At 57.4% G+C, this 23,401-nt stretch overlaps 3 protein-coding genes across 7 annotated transcripts; 2 read left to right on the top strand and 1 right to left on the bottom strand.

Annotated features, from left to right (window-relative positions):
- Positions 1–1,573: 1,573 nt before the first annotated feature.
- On the top strand, positions 1,574–9,676 carry PAOX (polyamine oxidase). Its single transcript, XM_036439252.2, has 7 exons — positions 1,574–1,795; positions 2,306–2,792; positions 3,954–4,153; positions 6,259–6,511; positions 7,094–7,206; positions 7,701–7,858; positions 9,300–9,676. Exons 1-7 carry the CDS (start codon positions 1,615–1,617, stop codon positions 9,441–9,443), a joined length of 1,536 nt encoding a protein of 511 aa, XP_036295145.1. The 5' UTR covers positions 1,574–1,614; the 3' UTR covers positions 9,444–9,676.
- A 1,142-nt stretch (positions 9,677–10,818) lies between these two features.
- On the top strand, positions 10,819–19,131 carry MTG1 (mitochondrial ribosome associated GTPase 1). Of its 5 annotated transcripts, none has more exons than XM_036439254.2 (11): positions 10,820–11,037; positions 11,841–11,905; positions 12,948–13,052; positions 14,108–14,188; positions 14,652–14,708; positions 14,985–15,075; positions 16,877–16,938; positions 17,396–17,492; positions 17,619–17,748; positions 18,006–18,118; positions 18,666–19,131. In XM_036439254.2, exons 1-11 carry the CDS (start codon positions 10,926–10,928, stop codon positions 18,824–18,826), a joined length of 1,074 nt encoding a protein of 357 aa, XP_036295147.1. In that variant the 5' UTR covers positions 10,820–10,925; the 3' UTR covers positions 18,827–19,131. The 5 variants fall into 5 exon arrangements, with proteins under 5 accessions (XP_036295149.1, XP_036295147.1, XP_036295148.1 ...); XM_036439255.2 differs by having other exon boundaries at positions 10,824–11,037; positions 17,667–17,748; XM_036439256.2 differs by lacking the exon at positions 14,652–14,708 and having other exon boundaries at positions 10,819–11,037.
- Positions 19,132–19,288: 157 nt separating this feature from the next.
- On the bottom strand, positions 19,289–22,993 carry SPRN (shadow of prion protein). The gene is made up of 3 exons (XM_045582162.1): positions 22,836–22,993; positions 21,662–22,165; positions 19,289–21,627 (listed from the first exon to the last, which is right to left on the bottom strand). The coding sequence occupies exon 2, from the start codon at positions 22,147–22,149 to the stop codon at positions 21,715–21,717; it is 435 nt and encodes a 144-aa protein (XP_045438118.1). The 5' UTR covers positions 22,150–22,165; positions 22,836–22,993; the 3' UTR covers positions 19,289–21,627; positions 21,662–21,714.
- Between the last annotated feature and the right edge of the window lie 408 nt (positions 22,994–23,401).

Below are 23,401 nucleotides of genomic sequence, written 5' to 3'. Positions count from 1 at the left end.
GAACAAACACTTCTCTAATAAAGACATACCAGCCAAAACAGGTTTGGCTCAGTGGATAGAGCGTTGGTCTATGGAATGAATGGTCCCAGGTTCGATTTTGGTTAAGGGCATGTACCTTGGTTGTGGGTGATGTTTCTCTCATCAATGTTTCTAACTCTCTATCCCTCTGAATTCCTCTTTGTAAAAAATCAATAAAATAAATTAATAAAAAGACATACCAATGGCTAATAAGCACACGAAAAGATGTTCAACATCATTAGTCATTAGGGAAACACAGATCAAAATCATGAGATACTGCTTCATGCCTACCAGGATGGCTAAAAAGACAATGTTAAGTGTTGGTGAGGGTGTGAAGAAACTGGAATCTCCATGCACTGCCAGTGGGGATGTAAAAAATGATGCAGAGCCAAAACCGGTTTGGCTCAATGGATAGAGCGTCGGCCTGCAGACTCAAGGGTTCCGGGTTCAATTCCGGTCAAGGGCATGTACCTTGGTTTCGGGCATATCCCCAGTAGGGGGTGTGCAAGAGGCAGCTGATCGATGACTCTCATCGATGTTTCTAACTCTCTATCTCTCTCCCTTCCTCTCTGTACAAAATCAAAAAAAAAAAAAAAAAATGATGCAGACACTTTGGAGACGTGTGGCAGTTCCTCAAAAGTTAAAGGAAGATTCCCATATGACCCAGCAATTCCATCCCTACATATACTTGAGAAGTGAACACATATGTCTACACAGAATTTGTACATGAATGCTCATAGCATTATTCAGAACAGTGGAAAAGTGGAGGAAAATTGCCCATCGGTTCATGAATGAATGCACAAAATGTGAGCTCTCCATACAGTGGTACATGAGGGTATACCAAGGAGTGTTATTTGGCAATAAAAAGAAATGACATGTACTGACACATGTTACACGCTCTGATGTGGGTGAACCCTGAGAACATTATGCTGAGTGAAAGAAGCCACAAAGTGCATGACTCCGTGTCTAGGAAATGTCCAGAACAGACAGATCCATAGAGGCAGGAGTGGGCTCGTGGAGTGCCAGAGGCCGCCGATGGGGCTGTGGAGCACGGTTCAGGTTTCGGTGTTTCTTTTCGGGGTGACGGAAATGGTCTAAGCCTGATAGTGGTGATTGTTACGCACCTCTCTAAACCCACTGTAAAATGGTGCGCTGCACACTTAACTGGGTGACATGTATGATATGTGACTTCTAATCAATAAAGCTGTTTACAGCCGAAACCGGTTTGGCTCAGTGGATAGAGCGTGGGTCTGCGGACGGGTGTGTGTGTGTGTGTGTGTGTGTGTGTGTGTGTGTGTGTGTCCCAGGTTCGATTCCGGTCAGGGGCCCCACCCCGGGTGGTGGGGGTGTGCAGGAGGCAGCTGGTCGATGTTTTAACTATCCCTCTCCCTTCCTCTCTGTAAAAAATCAATAAGATATATATTTTTAAAAAGCCGTTTACAAAAAATTAAAAAATTAAATAAAGGCCAGCCTGATCTGGCTCAGCCAGATGGGCAGGGTGGCCGGGGAGGAGCCGCAGGAGGAGGCCCCGCCTCCCGGCCGCCGGCTTATCGGCCCCTCCAGCGGCGGAGCGCTCAGGGCCGCCCGGAACCCGCCATGGAGCCCGGCGGCGGCCAGGGGGCTGCGGGCCGCGGGCCGCGGGTGGTGGTGGTGGGCGGCGGCATCGCGGGGCTGGGGGCCGCGCAGAGGCTCTGCCGCCACCCGGCCGTCCGCCACCTGCGGGTCCTGGAGGCCACGGCCCGCGCCGGGGGCCGCATCCGCTCGGAGCGCAGCTTCGGTAACGGCCTCCCCCGAACCCCGCCCCAGCCCATCCCCGGGTCCCAGCCGGGCCGCCCGGCCCCGCCGTCTCCGGGCCGGCCTGCGCCCAGGCTTTCCCGACCCGGAAGCCTTACCTGCCCCCCGGGGGATCCCCGCCGCGCCCCGTTAATCAGCCCAAGTTCACGGTCCCTGAGACCCAGCTGCCCCGTAGCTGGCAGGGCTGTCCCTGCGGGCGGGTACCCCCTGACCGTGCCCCCCGCAGCCTGGGCGAGGTCTCAGGTCATCCCTCCAGGTGCTCCCCAGGCAGGTGCAGGCCAGCACCCCCTCCTTGGGCGTACCCCTTAATCTGGGTCGGGCCAGGCCCTTGGGTGAGGGACTATGGTCCTCAGGGACCCGTGGCCCTGGGGGCGGGGGGCTGGGTTTCAGAGCATTTGGGGAAGGGGCAGAGCTGGCTGTGGTCCAGGAGAAGGGCTCAGGGTTCGCCTTGGTGGGGACAGAGCCTCAGGGTGGCATCGGTGTCCCCTCCCAGGTGGTGTGGTGGAGGTAGGCGCTCACTGGATCCACGGGCCCTCTCAGGGCAACCCCGTCTTCCGGCTGGCTGCCCAGTACGGGCTGCTGGGGGACAAGGAGCTGTCGGAGGAGAACCAGAGGATCGACACCGGAGGCCACGTGGCGCTGCCCTCCGTGTCCTATGCCACCTCCGGGGAGAGCGTGAGCCTCGGGCTGGTGGTGGAGATGGGCCACCTGTACTACAGCCTCATAGACCGGTCCCGGGAGTTCCTGCGCGCGGCCGAGGCCCCGGTGCCCAGCGTCGGGGAGTTCCTCAGGAAGGAGATCCGGCGGCACGTGGCCGGCTGGACGGAGGACGAGGAGACCCAGAAGCTCAAGCTGGCCATTCTGAAGAACTTCTTAAACATCGAGTGCTGTGTGAGCGGCACCCACAGCATGGATCTGGTGGCCCTCGCTCCCTTTGGGGAGTACACCGTGCTGCCAGGGCTGGACTGCACTTTTCCCGGGTATGTGTGCGCCACAGCCCCCCAGGCAGCCTTCCTCTCCCCCCAGCCCCCCTCCATGCACCCCCCCCAGGCCCCCTCCATGCTCCCCAGCCCTCCGCTCCCCCCCATGTACCTCAGGTGGAGCTTTGGGAGGCAGGGGAGTGGTGGGAGGGTCAAGGGGGACTTTTGTCTTCTCTCTCTTTAAAAAAAATATTTTTATTGATTTTTTTACAGAGAGGAAGGGAGAGGGATAGATAGCTAGAAACATCGATGAGAGAGAAACATCGACCAGCTGCCTCCTGTACACCTGAAACCAAAGTACTTGCCCTTGACCAGAATCGAACCTGGGACCCTTCAGTCCGCAGGCCGATGCTCTATCCACTGAGCCAAACCGGTTTCAGCTGTCTTCTCTTTTTTATGTTTATTATTTTTTAAAATATATCTTTATTGATTTCAGAGATGAAGAGAGAGACAGAAACATTAATAAGAGAGACTCATGGATGGGCTGCCTCCTGCCTGCCTCCTACTGGAGATTGCGCCCGTCACCTCAGGCACGTGCCCTTGACTCTGATTGAACCTGGGACCCTTCAGTCTGCATGCCAGCGCTCTATCCACTGAGCCACACCAGCCAGGGCTTTCTCTTTTTAGAAAGTTGGTCATTTTGTTTCCCTAATTGTTCTCATTTAAGAAAAGGGAGATAATTAATTTATCAGAACAAGTGATTAAAAGAAGGAAATGCACCTTGTAATGCTTTCTTCCTCCCATGTTTACGAGGCCCCTCAGGCGCTTAGCACGTTATGAGGGGCCCTTCCCTGTGGCAGGGGAGTGGTGGGAAGGTCAAGGGGACTCAGTCTGCCCCCAGGCACTAGTGAGACCTTCCCAGGGGCCGCTCCCAGGCCCTCCAGGGCCCATGCACGGGGAAGGGCCTTCGGGCGGAGCCCGAGGGCTGGGCCGGCTGCAGGGACCTTGTTCGCTCCTCGGGAACTTTGCCCACTTCATCCTCCCCCTAGCCAGGAGCCAAGTGTTAACGATCCTGTGGCGGCTCAGAAACCTCTGGGCGAGGGCCCCACGCCCTCCCTGACCCTTCCCAGCCTCCTCCCGCCGAGCCTGGGCGGGGACAGAGCTGCCGCAGCTTCTCGGAGGGCTGCCCTCTCCTCCGTGCCAACACCCAGTCTCTCCCAGGGGCTACCAAGGACTCACAGACCGCATCATGGCCTCCTTGCCCCCAGACGTGATGGTGTTTGAAAAGCCCGTGAAGACCATCCACTGGAACTCGAACTTCCAAGTAGCTGAGTCTCATGGGGAGAGGTTTACAGTGCTGGTGGAGTGTGAGGACGGACACTACTTCCCAGCACATCACGTGATCCTTACCGTGCCCTTAGGTAAGGTCACCATCCCGTCAGGGCTTCCTCTCCTCTCTGCCCCGGCCACCGGCTCTCTCCCGCCCCAGTGGGCGCTGGGGCTGTGCCTGGCTACTAAGCTCACATTAAAAAAAACATATATATATAATATATATATGTTATATATATAAACATATATATATATATATATATATATATATATATATTATTGATTTTTTACAGAGAGGAAGAGAGAGGGATAGAGAGTTAGAAACATCGATGAGAGAGAATCATCGATCAGCTGCCTCTTGCACACCCCCCACTGGGGATGTGCCCGCAACCAAGGTACATGCCCTTGACCAGAATCGAACCCAGGACCTTTCAGTCAGCAGGCTGACGCTCTATCCACTGAGCCAAACCTGTTTTGGCTAAGCTCACATTTGCATTCTAAGCCTTGGAGAGAATGACTCTGTTGTGTTTTGTAGCAATCCCATGCATAGGAAATAGAGAGAAGGGAAGCCAGCTGTTGTCATCCTTTGGAGGGATTTTCTGGAAAGGCTGGGAGGCCTGATGGAGGTTCCCCCGGGGGACAGCATGAAAGCCACACCTCAAGGTTAAGTGCTGCCATCATCAAGGAAGGAGCCAGTGCATAATCTATTTAATTCTAGAGCTGATGCTTTTGATGGAAATTGTGAGTAGGAGTGGGCAATTTGAAAAGTGGAGATGATTGGGATCAGAGTTTTGCCAGGTTGTCTCCTTTACCCCCAAGGCAGCCCGAAGACTTCCCTGACCCCAGAGAAGTCCTCAAAGGTCAACAGAGATTAGTCAGTTGCCCAAGTTCACAAAGCTAGCAGGAGCCAGAGGTGACTTAAATAAAGTCTCCTCCGTGTCCCACAAGTGGAATCTTGTTCTGCTGCTCCATTTACCTCCCCTCTCCTCCTCTCCCCTCCCCTCCCCTCTCCTCTCCTCCCCTCCCCTCTCCTCCCCTCCCCTCCCTCCTCTCCCCTCTCCTCCCCTCCCCTTCCCCTCCCCTCCTCTCCCCTCGTCCTCCCCTCCCTCCCCTCCCATCCCCTCCCCTCCCCTCCCCTCCCCTCCCCTCCCCTCCCCTCCCCTCCCTTCCCCTCCCCTCCCCTCCCCTCCCTCCCTTCCCTCTCCTCTCCTCTCCTCTCCTCTCCTCTCCTCTCCTCTTTTCTTCTCTCACTCCCTCCCCCTCCCTCCTCCTCCCTCCCTCCTCCTTCCTTCCTTCCTTTCTTCTTTCCTTTCTTTCTTTCTTTCTTTCTTTCTTTCTTTCTTTCTTTCTTTCTTTCTCTTTCTTTCTTTCTTTCTTTCTTTCTTTCTTTCTTTCTTTCTTTCTTTCATTCTTCTTTTCCCTCTTTGTTCATTCATAGTTGCTATTCATAGTTGCTGGTGCTTGCTGGGATCAGTAGGAGCATTGTTACGACTGTCCATACTGGTCACAAGGAGCCAGGGCCTGTGCCACACTTGTTCTTTACAGCCACGTAAAATTCTCTTCTATGCAGGTGCCATTGCTTAACATTACTTAATTAGAGGCCGGGCGCATGAAAATCAGAAATGCCTGCCTCAGCCCTCCCAGCCCCCGCTTCATCCAGAAGGTCATCTGGAGGTCATTCCACTGTTTGGCTATCTGGTCTAACTAGCATATTATGCTTTTATTATTATAGATACGGTTGGCAATTTAGGTTGCTTTTACTTTTTCTGTTTCACACAATGTTATACATGTGTGTTTAAGAACACATGATCTAAGCTTGATAGTGATGATTGTTACACAACTCTATAAATATACTTGTGTGGTCCAGGCAGCATGGCTCAATGGTTGAACATCCACCTATGAACTAGGAGGTCACGTTCAATTTCCTATCGTGCCATACACCTGGGTTGTGTCTCAATCCCCAGTGTGAGGTGTGCAGGAGGCAGCCCATCAATGATTCTCTCTCATCATTTATGTTTCTCTCTCTTTCTCTCCCTCTCCCTTCCTCTCTGAAATCAATAAAATTTTTTTTAAATATGTATATATATATATATTAAAAAATATATATAATGAAATATTATATATTGGGTTTCTGTGGTTGCTGATCCCAGCTAAGGATATTTCTGTGGTGTAAGTCGAGTCCAATGGTAAATTCCAGGTTTTCTTAAGGAACATCTGGACACCTTCTTCCGGCCGCCCCTGCCTGCTGAGAAGGCAGAAGCCATCAGGAAGATGGGCTTTGGGACCAACAATAAGATCTTCCTGGAGTTCGAAGAGCCCTTCTGGGAGCCGGACTGCGAGCACATCCAGGTGGTGTGGGAGGACACATCTCCCCTGGAGGACACCGCTGCCCCGATGCAGGACGCCTGGGTCAAGAAGCTGATTGGCTTCTTGGTCCTGCCTTCCTTTGAGTATGTCCGCGCCCCCTTTCTCTGAGGAAGCCTGGGCGCTGAGCGGGGCTGGCTCCTCGGCGTCGTTTGGGTGGGGGATCCAACAGTGTGTTGATCTCCTGTGAGGTGTCTGGAGGGCTTAATGGTGGGGATCCTGAGAGTGCCCAGAGGGCTGAGGACAGACAGACCGCCTGGGCCTAACCCCTGGGGGGCAGATGGGCACACGCTGGGTGTGGCTTGTCAGCATTGCCAAGGCCCGGAGCGTGCCAGTGGACGGAGGGCATGTTTAGTTGGTAAGAAAGTATTTGCTGAAATCCAGGCTTGTAGGTCACAGAAGAAGTCTGAGACGTGGGCATGTCTATAACGGGAGGCAGTGCTTAAACCCGATGCGGTAATTAAACAAAGCATCCTTGTAAGCCCCGGGATCGGAGACCCTCACTTGAAGGGCTAAGTTGTGTGTCCCAGACGTGCAGCCTACACACAGCAACATGTGTGGGCTTGGTGCTCACTCAGAAATAAGAACATGAATCCTTAGGGAGGGAGAGACTGATGTTTCCGGCAAAGCCCGACATGGCTTGTCTCGGCGGTGTGTTCTCCACGTAGGTCTGCCCACGTCCTCTGCGGGTTCATCGCCGGACTTGAGTCCGAGTTCATGGAGACGCTGTCGGACGAGGAGGTGCTTCAGGCTCTGACCCGCGTGCTTCGCCGGGTGACAGGTACGGGCCGCGCATGGCCCCGGCTCTGCCTCGCGCTCCTTGTTGTGTGGTCGCTAAAGGGCAACCAAGCTTCCTGACAGGGAAGCGCTGAGTTTGCCTCCAGGAACCTCCAGGGACGATCCTTCCTTATACTGGTGGGGTCACTCATCTGAGTTCTTGTTGAAATGGTTTTGCGAACACTTTCTTTCCACTTCCCTTTTCTAAAACACAGCTGCCCTTCATCAGGGCTTTCTAGATGAGACGTGGAGGCTCAGGCAGAGCACAGTGACCACATGGTCACAGGGGAGTGGAGGTGGGAGGGTGAGGATGCAGTGATGGCGTCCCCAGTTGGACAATGGATAAGACTGGGAGAGCCTCTTATTCATACACTTCATGGCTTGGTTTTCTTCCTGGGCAGTTTCTTTCATTTTGAGCTGCTCAGTCTTGAAAACGAAGGCCCCATTGCAGACTTGTGGGAGGAGCCCCGGTTCACGTGTGGCCTCTCTGTGCTTCAGGGAATCCACAGCTCCCTGCGCCCAAGAGCGTGCTGAGGTCTCGCTGGCACAGCGCCCCCTACTCCCGAGGATCCTACAGCTACGTGGCCGTGGGCACCAGCGGGGATGACATTGACCTGCTGGCTCAACCGCTCCCTGCGGACCCAGAGAAGGCCCCGGTATGAGGGGGCCCCTGGGTGGGAAGGCACCGGGGTCCCGCTGGAACATGAGAGTGTGGGTGGGGCTGGGACCCCTGAGACTCAGAATCACTTATTTTTTTTTATTTTTAATTTTTATTGGTTTCAGAGAAGAAGGGAAAGGGAGAGGGAGACAGAAACATCAACGATGAGAGAGAATCATTGCCTCCTGCGCACCCCACACTAGTGATCAAGGCCACAACCCGGGCATGTGCCCTGACTGGGAATCAAACTGTGACTTCCTGGTTCATAGGTCGATGCTCAACTACGGAGCCATGCCGGCCAGAAGAATCCCCCCACCCCCTTTTTTGCCCCTGAAATTAAGAATACTTTGAAAATGTATTATTTTCATCAGAAGTTTACATCCACGTAGCCCCAGGGCACATGCTCATGTGGCTCCCCAGGGCTTCATTCAGGACGGGCGTCCCAGTGGACTGGGCGGCTGCATTGCCCTCTGTGGCCACGCTGAGAAATCAGAAGGCACCATCCTGGGGCAGACCTGGACCCTATCTTTCTGTAGGAGTCTCCTAGTTTGGGTATAAAATCGTGGTTTGAGAGTCATGCCCCTCAGGGTTTGGAACATTTTCCAGTGTTGCTGTCGGGAAGTCCAAAGCCATTTGCCGTCCTTTCTTAGTCCTTTCTTCCTAGTGTCCCAAACTCCCAGGAAGCTTAGAAGAGCATTAGGCTCCAATGCCCATGGGCATGCCACCCTCGCTGGGCGCCCACTCACTTCATATGGCTTGCCTTGAGCCCCTCAGTCAGCTGCGAAGTTCTTGTGATTCATCTCATCTTCTCTTCTTTCTCTTCTTTTCTCTTCCCCCTCCCCGCCCCCCAAGATTTCTGTTGTTTGAATGGTAGACTTCTGGACTGGTCCTCAAATATTCTTACCTTTTTCTCTCCTCATTTCTATCTCTGTTTTTTGGTCTGCATGTTGGGGGATGTTCTCCGCCTTGTCTCCCAGGCCCGCTGTTGCATTTTCCATTTTGTGATCACATTTAGTCCCGAATGTGTGCTGTGTGAGCCCTGTTTCTGCAAGAAGCACCCGCTCTTTTTTTTATATATATATATTTTATTGATTTTACACAGAGAGGAATTAAGAGAGATAGAGTTAGAAACATCAATGAGAGAGAGTCATCGACCAGCTGCCTCTTGCACATATCCCCACTGGGGATGTGCCCACAACCAAGGTACGTGCTCTTGATCGGAATCGAACCCGGGACCTTTCAGTCCGCAGGCCGACGCTCTATCCACTGAGCCAAACCAGTTTCGGTGCACCTGCTCTTGTTTTGTGGCCACATCAGGGTGTGTGGTTAGGTGAGGAACAAAGCCACCTCCCCACCCTCAGCTCTGCAGCCACACGTAGAAGGCAGGTGGCTTGTTGCTCGACCCCAGCACCCTGATCTAACCCCACCCTTTTCCGCAGCTCCAGATCCTGTTCGCAGGAGAAGCCACCCATCGGACGTTTTACTCGACCACGCACGGGGCTCTGCTCTCCGGCTGGAGGGAGGCTGACCGGCTCATCGAGCTGCTGGACTCCGAGGCACAGCTGCAAGGCCCCAGGCTCTGAGCCAGCCCGCTCCTCCCTTGCCAGGGGAGGCTGCCACATCCTGTCCTCTGTCCAGCCCGGCTGAGACTTGGGATGTGTTCATACGGGTCACTGCTCTCATTTTTCACGACTGTCACTGGATCGGCCATGGCTGAACTGGAGCTGGGGGAGAGAGGGAGGAGTCTTCCTGGAGAAGTGGGACAGGTGTGACCAGCTGTTGATGCTGGGGTTCACATAAAGTGTGTCAAAACCTCCGTGTCCAGAGTCGTCCTTATGCCTCAGGGCTGCAGCATCTGTGGCTTCGCCTTCGACCCCCCGCGCCCTCCCTGCCCAGTCATTGCAGGGCCCTGGACTCTGGGTGCTGTGCTTGCCCCTTGTCCTGGGCATCTTCAGGTGTTTCTGAGGGCCAGCAAGTGGGAGATGGGAGGGCACAGGAGGCACCCCGTCCTGAGGGCTTCTGGAGGAAGTGAACAATGAGGCCTCAAGGGTGCAGAGGGACAGGGTAGCCGGGTGAGTGAGGGTGAGGGAGGAGAGTGTGCTAGGGGTGCTCTGGGCGATGTTGGGGTGTGTTGGCATAGCCCCTATCCTTCCTGTCTTGGGTCAAATCCCCTGCCCCGGAGCTGTATGTGTGCCCCCGGCTTTGTGCCGCTGGAGCAGTTTTGCTTGGACAGCTTCCAGGCAGAAAGCTGTGAGAGGAGCCCAGACTTCAGCAGGGGTTTGTTTCCGGTTCATGGTCCGAGGCTAAGAAACGACGCAGCTCCCATCAGATGCACAGTTATGGATGGTTAACGCCCACCGTTTCATCAAGGCATGAGGCCTGGGGAGGCATTTCTGTATCCCAAAAGGCAGAGGCAGGATGCAGGCTGCTGAGTGAGAAGAAACTGGGGAGATGGGTCCTCACAGGGTCCTGACTCATCAGGAGGCTCATCAGCAGGGAGGCCACCTGGCAGGACTTGTCTCTGCGCCAGGGGCGGTTAGCGCTGAGTGTTAGGGAATTTAAGACCACCAAGACCCCCGTGAAGATGTTTTTGTGTTGAGAATCTGAGCATGTTGAATTTTAGGAGCTCGTTTCAAAACTCCCGTTAGAGGAATAGTTTTGTAACTCGGTGTGCGACTGAGTAGTTGCTGGGAGCCCGACCGGGTCACAGGGACAGTGAGGACTGGCTGGATAACTCATTGTGTCACTACACTCAGTGTCTGCCACATTAGAACCTGGAGCACTTGGGGGCGGGGGATAACACATTCACACGGTAAACTTGAAAATCGTAACCAGGTTTGTAAAGAGGAGACGAGACCGCGAAACTCCCGCCCCGGCGCGGGGCCCCGCCCCTTAGGCCCCGCCCGCCGCTGGAGGCCGCGTTGTGCGCACGCGCGGGGCGCTGAGTGTCACTCAAGCGCCGGAACCTCGGAGCGCCGGAACCTTCGGCCGCGGCTGCGGGCCCCGCGGGCAGGTCCGTGGCCGGAGCGGCCCCCCGCGCTGCGCGGTGTGCGGGACGCGGCGCGATGAGGCTGGCCCCGCGCGCCCTGTGCAGCGCCGCCGGGGCCGCCTGGCGGGAGAGCTTCCCTCTGGGGAGCCACGATGTGGCGCGCTGGTTCCCGGGCCACATGGCCAAAGGTGAGGCCCGGCGCCCCGCCTGATTCCTGATTCCCCGCAAGGCTAAGGGGACCGACCAGACGTCCCGCTTTTGGCGGGACAGTCCCGATTTCCAACAATTTGTCCCGCCTCCCGCGGCGTTCTAAGAAAGTCCAAAATATTTAAAAGAATCTTTCCAAAAATCGGGACTTTTTAAAAACGCTGCGGGACTCGGGACCAATTGTTAAAAATCGGGACGTCTGATCACCTTAGGAAAGGCCCTCCTGCCACTTTATTTCCCGAAGTCTCAGTGTCTACATCTGCTTTTAGAGGAAGTAATATTCCTGGGTATTATTTTGAGGACCAAAAGGACTAGGGGCAGGAAAGTACTGTCCAAAAGTGCTTTCACTGCAGCACCTTAAAGTAGTCATTTCTTGTCTCCTGCCTAAACCCCTCTGGGAGGTTCTTCGTGTTTGTCAACATGTGGTCCTCAGAGACTTTTGGGACCCGCCCAGCTCCTCTCCGTGTCCTGGTTGCCACTGGCCTCCCTGCTCCAGGCCTCGGAGTCGCTCAGATTCACCTTAAATAGTGACCCAGTGCCCGCTGTGCCAGGCTCCTGCCAAATGCTGGAAGAAGGGGTGAGGTGAGAGGTTTGAGGCAGGGTACTGCTGTTGAACTTGAAGGAAAGGCCCAGCAAATGGTTATCAGTCATCCTTACTTGAGCACATCCCTCAGAGATGTTCTTTTTAGGCGATTGTGGTGTCATTCTTGACCGATCAGCTTAAAGGTTGTAGCACTCTTGAAGGGCCTCGGACCCCTTGCCTCTTAGGTGTTCTATTTTCCAGGGCTGAAGAAGATGCAGAGCAGCCTGAAGCTGGTGGACTGCATCATCGAGGTCCATGATGCCCGGATATCCTTTGCTGGTTGTGATATTGGAACTTACATTAAGAAATACATATTTAGCCTTTGTCCCCATTTTTGGCTGGAGCTCCAAAAACTCTTGGAATGTCCTAAGACAGTGGTCGGCAAACTCAATAGAGCCAAATATCAACAGTACAACGATTGATATTTCTTTTGAGAGACAAATTTTTTAAATTTAAACTTCTTCTAACGCCACTTCTTCAAAATAGACTTGCCCAGGCTGTGGTATTTTGTGGAAGAGCCACACTCAAGGGGCCAAAGAGCCGCATGTGGCTCAAGAGCCACAGTTTGCCGACCGTGGTCCTAAGGGATGAGAGAGACTAAGGTATCCTTTGTTATGTTAATGAGATGGCTTTTGGAAAGCCCCTCAGGACTGGGTGGGTTCCTGGGAACCCGTCTGATTTGGGTTCCAAGTTCTAATCCCTGACCTCTAGGAGGGAGAGGGGCTGGAGGTGGAATTGGCCTCCAGTGGCCAGTGATTTCATCTTGCCTGAGTAATGAAGCTGCCATAAAATCCAAATGAGGTTCAGAGAGCTTCTGGGTTGGTGAACACGTGGAGATTTGGGGAGAGTGGTGCCACAGAGAAGACTTGGGGGTCTCAGTGGTCACCGGAGGAGGCAGTGACGGTGTGAGAGACACTAATTAGGACGTCACTTTTCTGGGTGATCAGATACTCATTTTGAACTTTCATACCTTGACAACCAAACAATGGTGTATAATAGTTTTAAAATCTCGCACTGAGTTGTGTTTTCGTCACCATCATTCCCATTTGAGAAGCCACGTGAGAGCTACTGCCCTGCCTGTCGCCTCTTCGCTACAGGGAGCACTGTCCGTGGCTCCGTGGCTGTGGGGGAGGGAAGCACAGGGGCTGGGTTACAGCTCCCAAAAAAGTGATCTGGGTGTGTGCTCGCCCTGAGACGGCTCCTTCTAATAACAATTTCCTTCTGAGCTGGTGTAACCTGGGCAGCAAGACAGAATAAATTAACCAGCTGGTAAAAGCTCTGAAGGAATTTTTGCCTTAATTTTGCCACATCCCATTTTCGGGCCGCAACCCTCTGTTTCAGGAAACCCTCGGGATTAAGCCTCACTTGCTCGTCCTCAACAAAATGGACTTGGCGGATCTGACGGAGAAGCAGGTAAGGCCGCTCCGCTGCCTCAGCCCTGGCTCGCTTGGCCCTGGTGACAGTCGCTGCTGAGACACTTGAGTTTGCCGGCCAGGCAGGCAGGCAGGCAGGCTTTGGCACTCGCCCTTCGCCTGCGTGCTTCCTCTAACGTGTGATTTATGGTCCCAGTCATTCATGTGTGTCTCCCAGGGGAAGTGGCCAGGAGGTGCTGCTGGAGCCCAGGGCCCACATGTGACTCTGAGCACTTGAAATGTGGCTCTTGTGGCTGCAGAATTGACCTTCACATGATTTCGTTTTCATTAGTTTAAGTTTCAGTGGCCACAGGAGGCTGTTGGCCGCAGGTCTGGGCAGTGCTGGCCTGGAGGTCTCCTGTGCTGGCTGCTTTCCCCCGGGTGTCCACATTCACCAATTCCAGGGCCTTCCAGACCCCCGGCCTGGCTGCAGATCGCCTCCTGCCTGCTGTGTGACCGGAAGGTGCCCTTGACCGGAATGGAACCCGGGACCTTTCAGTCCGCAGGCCGACGCTCTAGCCATTGAGCCACACCGGTTTTGGCTACTTTCAGTCTTTTAAAGTATTCCATATACTTTATAATCAGACTGGGTTCAAACCTTAAAGTGGAGTTCACTTTGTGAAAGCTTGTTAGAATGCACAGGAGTGACGAAAATACTAACGGGAAATGAAGCTAGTATTTCAGCGCCCGATGCGGCTCCAGAAGAACCTAGGTTAGCCTCATCTTATAAGAAGGCCCTGCGGTCCCAAGGAGGTGGGACGCTCACCTCCGGTGGAGCCCAGAGCCCTCGGACTGAGACCGGCTCTGCCCTCCTGTCCTTCCACGGAGCCAGGGGTGGGGCCAGGCTGCCCTCTCAAGTCCCCTCACACAGTCTGCACTCCCCTCCCTCGGTGCCCTGTCACCTGAGTCCCCACGTCTGGCCTAATCCTCCCTGCGTCCCCAGCCCCGGAGGCTCTGAGCCCAAACGCACGCGTGGGCAATCTCAGATCCTCAGACCGTAGGGTGTTATGCCACCCCTATTTTTACTTAGTATTAAAATAGAAATATCTCTTTCAGAAAATTTTACGACACTTGGAAAGAGAAGGCCTAAAAAACGTCATTTTTACCAACTGTGTCAAGGATGAAAACATCAAGCAGGTGGGCTTTTCTGTTTTACACTCAAACCTTCCGCTGAGGGACTTGGAGAAAACACTGCCGAATGTCCTGTGCTTTCATAGAGGAGAGTTTTGGAGGCAACCCAATGGTTTGCTGGGATTCCGGGGCGCACTTGTCTCCCGGTGCCCAGAGCAGATGGGCCTGGGCAGCCCGATGGTCTGAAAGGGCAGAATCAGCTGTAAAATACACTTCCGGTCACAAGTAGGAAGGGCCTTTGGAGAGTGTAGGACCTATGTGTGCCAATTGTGTCGGAGAATTTCACTGGCTAGTGTGCATCTTTGTGACCAGGAGTTGTCACCCTCCTGGGATGGGACAGGACGGGTAGTCCCCCCTCCATAGGGCATCTAAATCCTTGATGTGGATAGAACCCGAGTGTGCCACCTCCAGAAACCAGGGGAGAAGCCCGCTTCCTCACGGGAGTGCCTGTGTGGTTGTTTTGTTGCAGGTCGTCCCCGTGGTCACGGAGTTGATTGGAAACAGCTACCGCTACAACCGCGGAGAGGTTGGTTGATGGCACTGGCCCTGGGGCAGTCGTTCTGCTGAGGAGCCCGAGGCTCACCTGCTGAACACAGTGGCCAGACTGAGCCCTTGGCACAAACATGAGCCTCTCCTCACTGCCCCCTGCAGGAAGGGTGGGGGCTGTCGGGGTGGGCAGGCCTCTGCAGTGACCTTCCTTCCCCCTCAGCTGGCCTAGGTTCCTGGGTCCCGTGGCGTGGGCTGCTGGGGCTCCCAGTGGGGATCTGGTTGTATCCCTGACGGTCACTGTTCTGCCTCTCAGAATATGGAATTCTGCATCATGGTGATTGGCGTCCCCAATGTGGGCAAGTCCTCGCTCATCAACTCGCTCAGGAGACAGCACCTCAAGAAAGGTACTGCCGGCCACATCGGCTGAGGTTGCGACGTCCTCATCCTTCCTTCCGAGCAGCTGCTCTTGTCCTGAGACGAAACTCCGCCCATAAGCCCTCGGGCACAGCCCTCAGCTGGCCTCTCCTCCAGAAGGACCCAGTTAGCGCCTGCTGAGGGGTTACACGGTGAGAGAGTCCTCCCGTGACATTTCACACTTAATTTGTTCTCTCTCTGCTTGATGCCTGGATGACAGTTCTAATGTTGGTGATTTTGTCTTTTCATTTAAGTTTTTTTTAAAAAATGTATCTTTATTGATTTCAGAGAGGAAGGGAGAGGGAAAGAGAGATAGAAACATCAATAATGAGAGAGAATCACTAATGGGCTGCCTCCTGCACGTTCCCTATTGGGGATCAAGCCCAAAACCCAGGCATGTGCCCTTGATCGGAATGGAACCTGGGACCCTATGTGGTGAGCCACCCTCAGTGCAGCCACAGCCCTGTGGTTGTGCCGACACTCTATCCACTGAGCCAAACTGGCTAGGGCTTCATTTAAGTTTTTGATCCATTGTCCCCAACGTGTTACACAGCCCATGGGGTCTGATGTCAGGCAGGGGTGTTGGGAGCCTGCATGGGGATCACATCTGGGAGCCCCGGGCTGTCTCCCTGCTTCGTGCATGTTCTCTGATTTTGAGGCACACAGGAGTGTCCACAGTATTCTAACTGTGCCTGTCCCCTTTTCTTAAGTGTTTTTTAAAAATATATATTTTATTGATTTTTTACAGAGAGGAAGGGAGAGGTATAGAGAGCTAGAAACATCGATGAGAGAGGAACATTAATTAGCTGCCTCCTGCACACCTCCCACTGGGGTTGTGCCCGCAACCAAAGTACATGCCCTTGACCGGAATCGAACCTGGGACCTTTCAGTTCGCAGGCCGGCGCTCTATCCACTGAGCCAAACCAGTTTCTGCTCTTAAGTATTTGAAGTGTAAAACTGTCTGCATTGACCACCCCTCCCACCCCCCCGCATCAGTGTCAGCGTGTGGTCTTTGTCAGCACTGTTTCCAGCGCACAACCCGCAGGCTGTAAACCGCACGCAGCTGTGATTGACAGGTGCTGCTTCTGGTACTCTTTCGAGGGTGGTCATAGTCATCTATTTTTTAAAGTTCATTTTTCTTTAATTGTGGCTTTAAAAAACGGTGGCATTAAGTTATATAGCTCAACTCTCCACTGTCTCCCAGCCCTGGGAGCCTGAGTCTCCTTCCTGTCTCTGAGGGTCTGTGAATGGAGCACCTGTGTCTGGCGTCGCTGAGTGTAATGGCCTCCAGGTCCGCCCAGGCTGTGGCAGGTGCCGGAATAATACTGCATTGTGTGGATGGACCACATTTATCCGCCAGTGGACACACATGTCCCTTTACCTTCCAGTTGACTTGGCAGAGGGTGTAGTCTGCTTGGAACACACTCTGAACTGGGCTGGGCCTTGGTCAGGTCAGCCTCGCAGACGGCCTACCCGGGGGGGCGCTGTGGGCAGTGCCGTGGGGCAGATAGGAGGGTGCAGGGTCAAGTGTAGGAGGGAGGGGTGACTGCTGAAAGGAGCAGCTGTCTGACCGTCAATCAGGTCCTTGCCCCTTTCCCTCCACAGGTCTTGGGGCACCTTTGCAGGCAGTGGGAGGCATTGGGAACCTGCTTGAAAAGGTCATTGCCATGAGCTGGTTTGGGGCAGAACCCTAAACTCAAGTTTGCGGGTTTCCACGTGCTTCATTGCTTGTTCTGTACCTGATACGCCAGGTGTGTCTAATGTACGTTGACAGCCCTGTTTCTCCTGCAGGAAAAGCCACCAGGGTGGGCGGTGAGCCTGGGATCACTAGATCTGTGATGTCCAGAATTCAGGTAGGGCCTTGACTCCTGGGCCCACAGTGGCACACACACAGATGCCTGCCACCTCCTGGGGGCTCGCAAGGTGCTGTGCTCGTCTCTGTCCTTTCCCTCAATCTCCATTCCCATGAGTACTCGCTATGGGCCGGGCACTGCACCAGCCTCACACCGGACCTACGGGGAGGGCACGCTGGTCCCTGGTTACAGATAGGCAAACTGAGGCACAGAGGAGTTGCATTACCTCTCTGACATTTCCTTCCTCCTGGAAAGATGGGGCTGAGGGGGCTCCTGCTGTTATCTCCAAATTAACGGGAGCGGATCCCTGTGGGGAAGCCAAGAGCTTGTGAAAAGTACCCCATCAGGGCTGGGTCATTCGGGTGTCTCCTGCTTGAGGGTTGTCCAACAGAAGGCCTGGTCGGAGGGCTGCTTGAGGCTTCCTGAGTGGCGAGCCAACTGCCCTCTGTGCCCACAGGTGAGTGAGCGGCCGCTGATGTTCCTGCTGGACACGCCTGGAGTGCTGGCTCCTCGGATTGAGAGCGTGGAGACGGGCCTGAAGCTGGCCCTCTGTGGTGAGCCACCCTCGGGGCCCCACCTGCAGCCCAGTGCGGCCCCAGCCCATGGCGGAGCCGCTAACGCTCAGCGCTGTCCCTGTGCAGCCGGGCAGGACGGTCAGGTCTGGGGTGGCCTTCTTGCAGCCTCTGGCCGAGACCGAGGGCGTGCACTCACCTCACTCCTGTTTCCAGGAACCGTGTTGGACCACCTGGTCGGGGAGGAGACTCTGGCCGACTACCTTCTCTACACCCTCAACAGGCACCAGCTCTTTGGGTGAGAGCCCGATGAGGGCAGGCCAGCCCGTCCTCTCCTGTGCTAGCGTAGTTTCCCAGGTGGCACTGGTAGGGTATTGCAGACAGACAACAGTCTGCGTCATTCGAAGCAGCGGTTGCCAACAGGTGGTCCGAAAGGTTAGCGACCGCTAACTTAAAATGTATTTAGTTGGATGCGTTTGATACACAGACACAGCTGTGAAGCTGCTTTTTAATCCCTCCTCCCCCACCCCTCACGCCCTGGCTCCTGCTGCTCAGGTACGTGCAGCACTACGGCCTGGGTGAGGCCTGCGATGACGTGGCAAGTGTGCTGAAGCGCGTGGCCATCAAGCTGAGGAAGACGCAGAAGGTGAAGGTGCTCACGGGCACAGGTGAGACCCCGGGCCGGGGGCCTGTCCTCGGAGCAGCCTGGCCGCCCAGGGAGGGCTCTGGGGCCATGAAGCTGTTGTGGGAGCGAAGGTTCTTGTCCAGCCACCCTGCTGTGGGCCCGAGCGGAGCCGGGTGCACTCCGTGTTCACCCTTCCTCAGGTGGCTGAATCTGTTTCATTTATTTTTTAATTTAGTATGTTTTTATTGATTTCAGAGAGGAAGGGAGAGGGAGAGAGAGAAACATCAATGATGAGAGAGAACCATTGATCGGCTACCTCCTGCACACCCCACACTGGGGATTGAGCCCGCAACCTGGGCATGTGTCCTCACCAGGAAACAAACCATGACCTCCTGGGTCAAAGGTTGACTCAGTCTAACCACTGAGCCTCACCACCCGGGCTGGCTTTGTTCTCTTTTTGAGTAGGTCCTGGTGCCTGAGTTCCACGGATACCCACCTTAGGGTCCCTATTCCTGAGGGCAGGCTGCGGGGGTGGGGGGGGGATCCTGTGTGGGAGCCCCCTTCTCACCAGACCCTCCTGCCTCCCTCAGGCAACGTGAACGTCATCCAGCCCAACTACTTGGCGGCCGCCCGTGACCTCCTCCGGACCTTCCGCAGCGGGCTGCTGGGCCCCGTGATGCTGGACCGGGACCTCCTGCAGAGCCTGCCCGCCGTAGGCCCCAGCCAGGCCCTAGGCCCCGGAGACGCGTAGCGCCCCAGACCCTCCCGTCCGGGTTCTGACACTCAGGGCTCCCTCTTCTGGAAGCTCCGTGCCAGTCACTACACTACGGCCTCTGCCCTAGGAAGGATGCTGCACGCTCCTGCTGCTCCGCAGCCAGGCCAGCTCCTGGTCCCTGGGGCCAGCGCATGGGCTGCAGACGTCAGCCCCGACCTCCCTGCGCCGTCCTGCGTGCCTGGCCGGGCGAGGACACTCACTCTCGCTCATTTCTCGCACGAGAAGCTGACATCGGCCCGGAGAGAGAGAAGCTGTAATCTAATTTAAATGCTTTAAACTAAGCCGCGTGTCTGTTGTTGGCCCAGTCACCCTCAGCACCGTGGGCGCTCGTGTCAGGGCCCCTGTCACCAGGGAGAAGCGGGAGGCGAGCTGGTTAGCAGCTGGCGATGCAGTGTCATCTGACGCAGCGTCCGGGGGCCTGCAATGAGGAGGCGTTGCTGCCAGCACAGTGTTTATTTCACAGCGCTGCTGGAATGTGCACACAAATGGGGACAGAAGGTTCCAGTACTCGTGGCAGCACCCAAGGCCTGGCCTGTCCCCTCGGGAATGTGTACTGGCTGGGAGGGTCTCCGTATGGGCAGCGGGTACCTAGGGCTCCCACTGCTCTGAGCACCTTCTAGCTGATGGACAGTCAACTTCCCAAGTGCCTCTCAGCACCTGTCATCGCACCTGAAGGGTCCATGGGTGGGAAAAGGACAGGAGGGATGGTGGGCTGGGGGAGCAGGTGCCTTGGCCAGTAGCCCTGGCTGCTCTCCTGGAGGCCTGGCCTCCCTGGAGCTGCCAGGGGCCTCTTCCTGTAGGTCTCACTGCCCATGTGGGTTCCCTTCTAATTCCCACTATGTGGGGTCCCCCTACCCTCCACCCAGGTCCCACTACCCACGTGGGTTTCCCACACACCACAAACCCTGGCTAACCCCCCTGCGATGATCCGCCCTGAGCACCCTCTGTCTCCTGCGGGAACCCTGAGCTTGTGTGAGTGTGTGTGGGGGGATATGGTAGGGGGGGCAGGACTAAAAGATTCAGGGCCGTACCAAACGCCAGACACACTCCCAGGGTTCAGGGTCGGGGATGAAATGAGCTCTTGACTGGAATCTGGCATCTGGATTCCAGAGCGAGCGGATGGCTCCCATTGCGCCACACAGCCTGTCCGGGTGGCATTGAGTGGCTGAGCGCAGCCACGCTGGGCCCCCCTGGGGGCCCTTGGGGAGAACAGCTCGGCCTGTGCAGGATGATCCTGCTCCCTGTGGATAAACGGCAGGACGGCCACACTGCCTCAGAGGCCCGGGCGGGCTCAGCCACGGCTCACGGCTTTGGCAGCATCCAGCTTGGTCTGGAATGGATAGAGGAGCATCTGCGCTCGCTGCACCCCAAGAATGCTGGCAGTGTGCACAGGAGGCTGCCGAGGCTTCATCCTGCAGCTTCGTGTTTTGGAGAAAAACTTGATCCGGAAAAACTTGAGTCCTGCCGAAAGCCTAGAGACGCTTCTCCCCGGCCCCTGGCCAGAGCCAGCTGTGGGAGGGCAGAGGGGCAGGCTCAACACTGGTGTCCATCACAGAGACCAAAGGCCCTGAGGTCTGGGGGCGAGGGCGCATTCTGGGAGGCTCTTGCTGAGCACCAGGAGGATGCGGTCCCAGGAGCCGGCCTGGAGCTGGCCTGCCTTGGGGTGCGGTGGTGGTAGAGCTGGATACTCGGGGAAAGCTGCCCCCCTGTTCCCCAGGGCTGAGCTCCAGGTGCCCCAGAGGCTAAGGATTGGCCTTAAACATAGGGGTGGTGGGTGCCGTAGGCAAACCCTGTGTTTCCTTAGAAGCTCCTCGACATCGGCCCTGGGGGCCTGGAGTTTTTAGACACCCCAGATGGTGCTGGAGGAGTCTGCCTCTGGGAGCTTCTACTGAGGGAGGCTCTCACGCCCAGGGTGCTTGCTGGGTCCTGGGGCCCAGCTACCTCCGCCTTCCCCCAGGTACTGCCATGGTCATGTGCCTGGAGCTCCCAGCCTCACCTTCCAGGGGGTGCTGCCCGCTGAGGGGGGCCACTGCCCTGGAACACAGCCAGCCAGGCCGGGCGGAGTGGCCTGCAGTGGGAGTGGTAGCTGCAGTGTCGGGTCCGGGATTTGAACCTTTAGTTCAAAGGGAATGGAACAATCCTGGTGTTTAAACAGAACGTTGCTTTTTTCAAAGTAGGTCCCAAGAAGAATCAAGTGACTTGTTCCAAGTCAGAGCGCAGTGGCTCCAAGGGAGTCCCTGGCAGAGGGCCTCACAGAGCATCTGCACAGAGCGCCGGGGGCAGGGGTGTCCGGGAACGCGCACAGAACCACGCGTGGGCAGATCCACAGGGCCAGCACCTGGCAGTCTCCATGCTTCGGTCCCTGAGCAGAAACCTCTCCAAATCAGTTCCTGTGGTCCATCCTGGCGGCTTCTGGGGGGAGGCCACCACACCTCCGTGCACCTCTCTGCCTGGTGGTCAGCATGCCCACACCCCTCCAGTGTCCAGGGAGGCCTCCAAGGAGACGGGGTGGCCAGAACAGCCTGGTCTCGCACCTGTCTGAGGCAGCTCTGGGAGGTGGGAGGCAGCTGGCCGGGAGGCTCAGGAGCCATGGACACCGCCTTTCTGGGGGACCACGCTAACCAGTACATTGGTAGGTGAGGCGGAGGGACCTCTGGAAGGGCCTGGGCGGGGTGGTGAGCAGGAGGGGGCACCCGGGTCACCGGGAAGAGGATGCAGCTCCTGCTGGGACTGGCCGGCATCCCCCAGGCAGCCTTTCTGGTCACTAGGATCGTGGGCTGTGGGCTGTGGGCTGTGGGCTGTAGGCTGCGCCTGCGGGGCGGGTGCGGGCAGGGGGGCCGATTTGGCCCCGAGCCCTGCCCTGCCTAGGGCTGCAGCAGCCCCAGGGCGCTGAGGGCCCCGCCAAGCAGCAGGCAGAGGTGCAGGCTGCACGCAGTAGGCCCTGCAGCCGACGTCCATGCCCAGTAGCTGTAGACGGCCGTCCTGTTGCCTCCGGAGGCGGCGTCCTCGCCCTCGGGGTCACTCTCCCAGGGCCCCAGGGCCCTCCTCCAGCCCGAGCCCGACGAGGCCGCGGCCGCCGCCCCCGCCGCCGCCGCCGCCGCCACGGCGCCCACGCGGAGGGCGGACCCCGAGTAGCGGGGCGCCGGCCGCACGCGCCCCCGGGGCACCCCGCGCGCGCCCCCGCGGCCCCCGCGCGCGCCGCCGCGCGCCCCTCCGCGGCCGCCCTTGGCCTCGCCGCCGTCGCCGAGGAGGGTGGCGGCCAGCAGCAGGGCCCAGCACGTCGCCGCCATCCAGTTCATCCTCGTGGGGCGAGACCTGCGGGCGACGGAGGAAGGACCTCAGCTTCCGAGGCCGGGGCGGGTGCCCGGGCCGGGGCTCGCCGCCCTCTCGGGCCCGTGGACTGCGAGGAGGGGCTTGAACGCCTGGGACTGGGGACCCAGGCCGGGGGAGGGTGTTGTTCAGTCACCGGGACGGGGAGGTGGGAGGAGGGTTCGTGGCCGGAGTGCAGCGGGGGCAGAGCTGGGGGCAGGGAGCACCCTGCGGCGGGGCCAGAGGCCGGCGGGCGCCACCTGCTGGGCTGCTCTGGAAGGACACCCGGCCGCGCTGCGGTGCGGCGTGTGTCTGGGGGCGCAGTCTCAGGGGCCGGGGGCCCCCCAGGACCCGGATCGGGGTCTGGAGCGAGGACCGTGCGCCTCCGCCCGGCTCCCCCGGCGGCGAGGCCAGGGTCCGAGGACGCGCGGCTGATGATGCGGGGCTGGCTCCACCCCCCCGGCCGGGACCCAGGGGACCGTCCCTTCCCCCCAACCCGGCCCCGCATCCTCCCCTCCCCGGCCTGCCTGGCCCCACAGCCGGGACGGGGACGGGACCGGGACCGGGACTGGACGCCGGCCGGTTCCTGGCGCAGCGATCGGGGCGACGCCTCGACCCTCCTCCCGGGCCCGCCGGTCCCTCCATCCCGGGCCCCGCGGGCACCGCTCAGCCTTACCCTCCGCCGGGCTCGGCCGGACCGCCGCGAGGTGGCCGCTGCGGGGCTGCAGCCGGAAAGCGCGGGCTGCGGGGGAGCCTTCGCCCGGATCCGCGCGGGGCCGCCGCCCTAGGACTGGGGGCGGGCAGACGCCAGGCTCGGCTGGTCCCCCGGGAGACGGGGAGGAGGAGACAGAGGCGGCTCTAGGAGCGCAGAGCCCCCTCCCTCTCAGCACCCCGCCTCGCTGCACCCCGTCCTCCTCCCCACCCACCCTGCCTCCCCCAGCAGTCCCCATTCCTCCACCCCCACACATCTCCCCACACATCTCCATCTCCATCCCCGGTGCCCTGTGCCCACATCTGTCCCCACTCCACCCCCCTCCTGCCCGCCTTTCCACCCTCCACCCCGTTCCTACCCACTTCACATCCTGGTCCTCATCCCTGTGCCAGGGGGACAGAATGCCATGGCAACCTGAGCTCAAGGTCCTGGCGCCCAGGCCCCACAGCGGCCGCAGCGCCAGCATCAGCATCGCAGGCCCAGGTCCCCCCTCCTCCGCCTGCGGTGTGCACCGGGCAGATCCATGGGGG

Source organism: Pipistrellus kuhlii, unplaced genomic scaffold (genome assembly GCF_014108245.1).
Source record: "Pipistrellus kuhlii isolate mPipKuh1 unplaced genomic scaffold, mPipKuh1.p scaffold_m20_p_15, whole genome shotgun sequence".
NCBI lineage: Eukaryota > Metazoa > Chordata > Mammalia > Chiroptera > Vespertilionidae > Pipistrellus > Pipistrellus kuhlii.
This window is presented reverse-complemented; position numbering and strand designations above follow the sequence as displayed.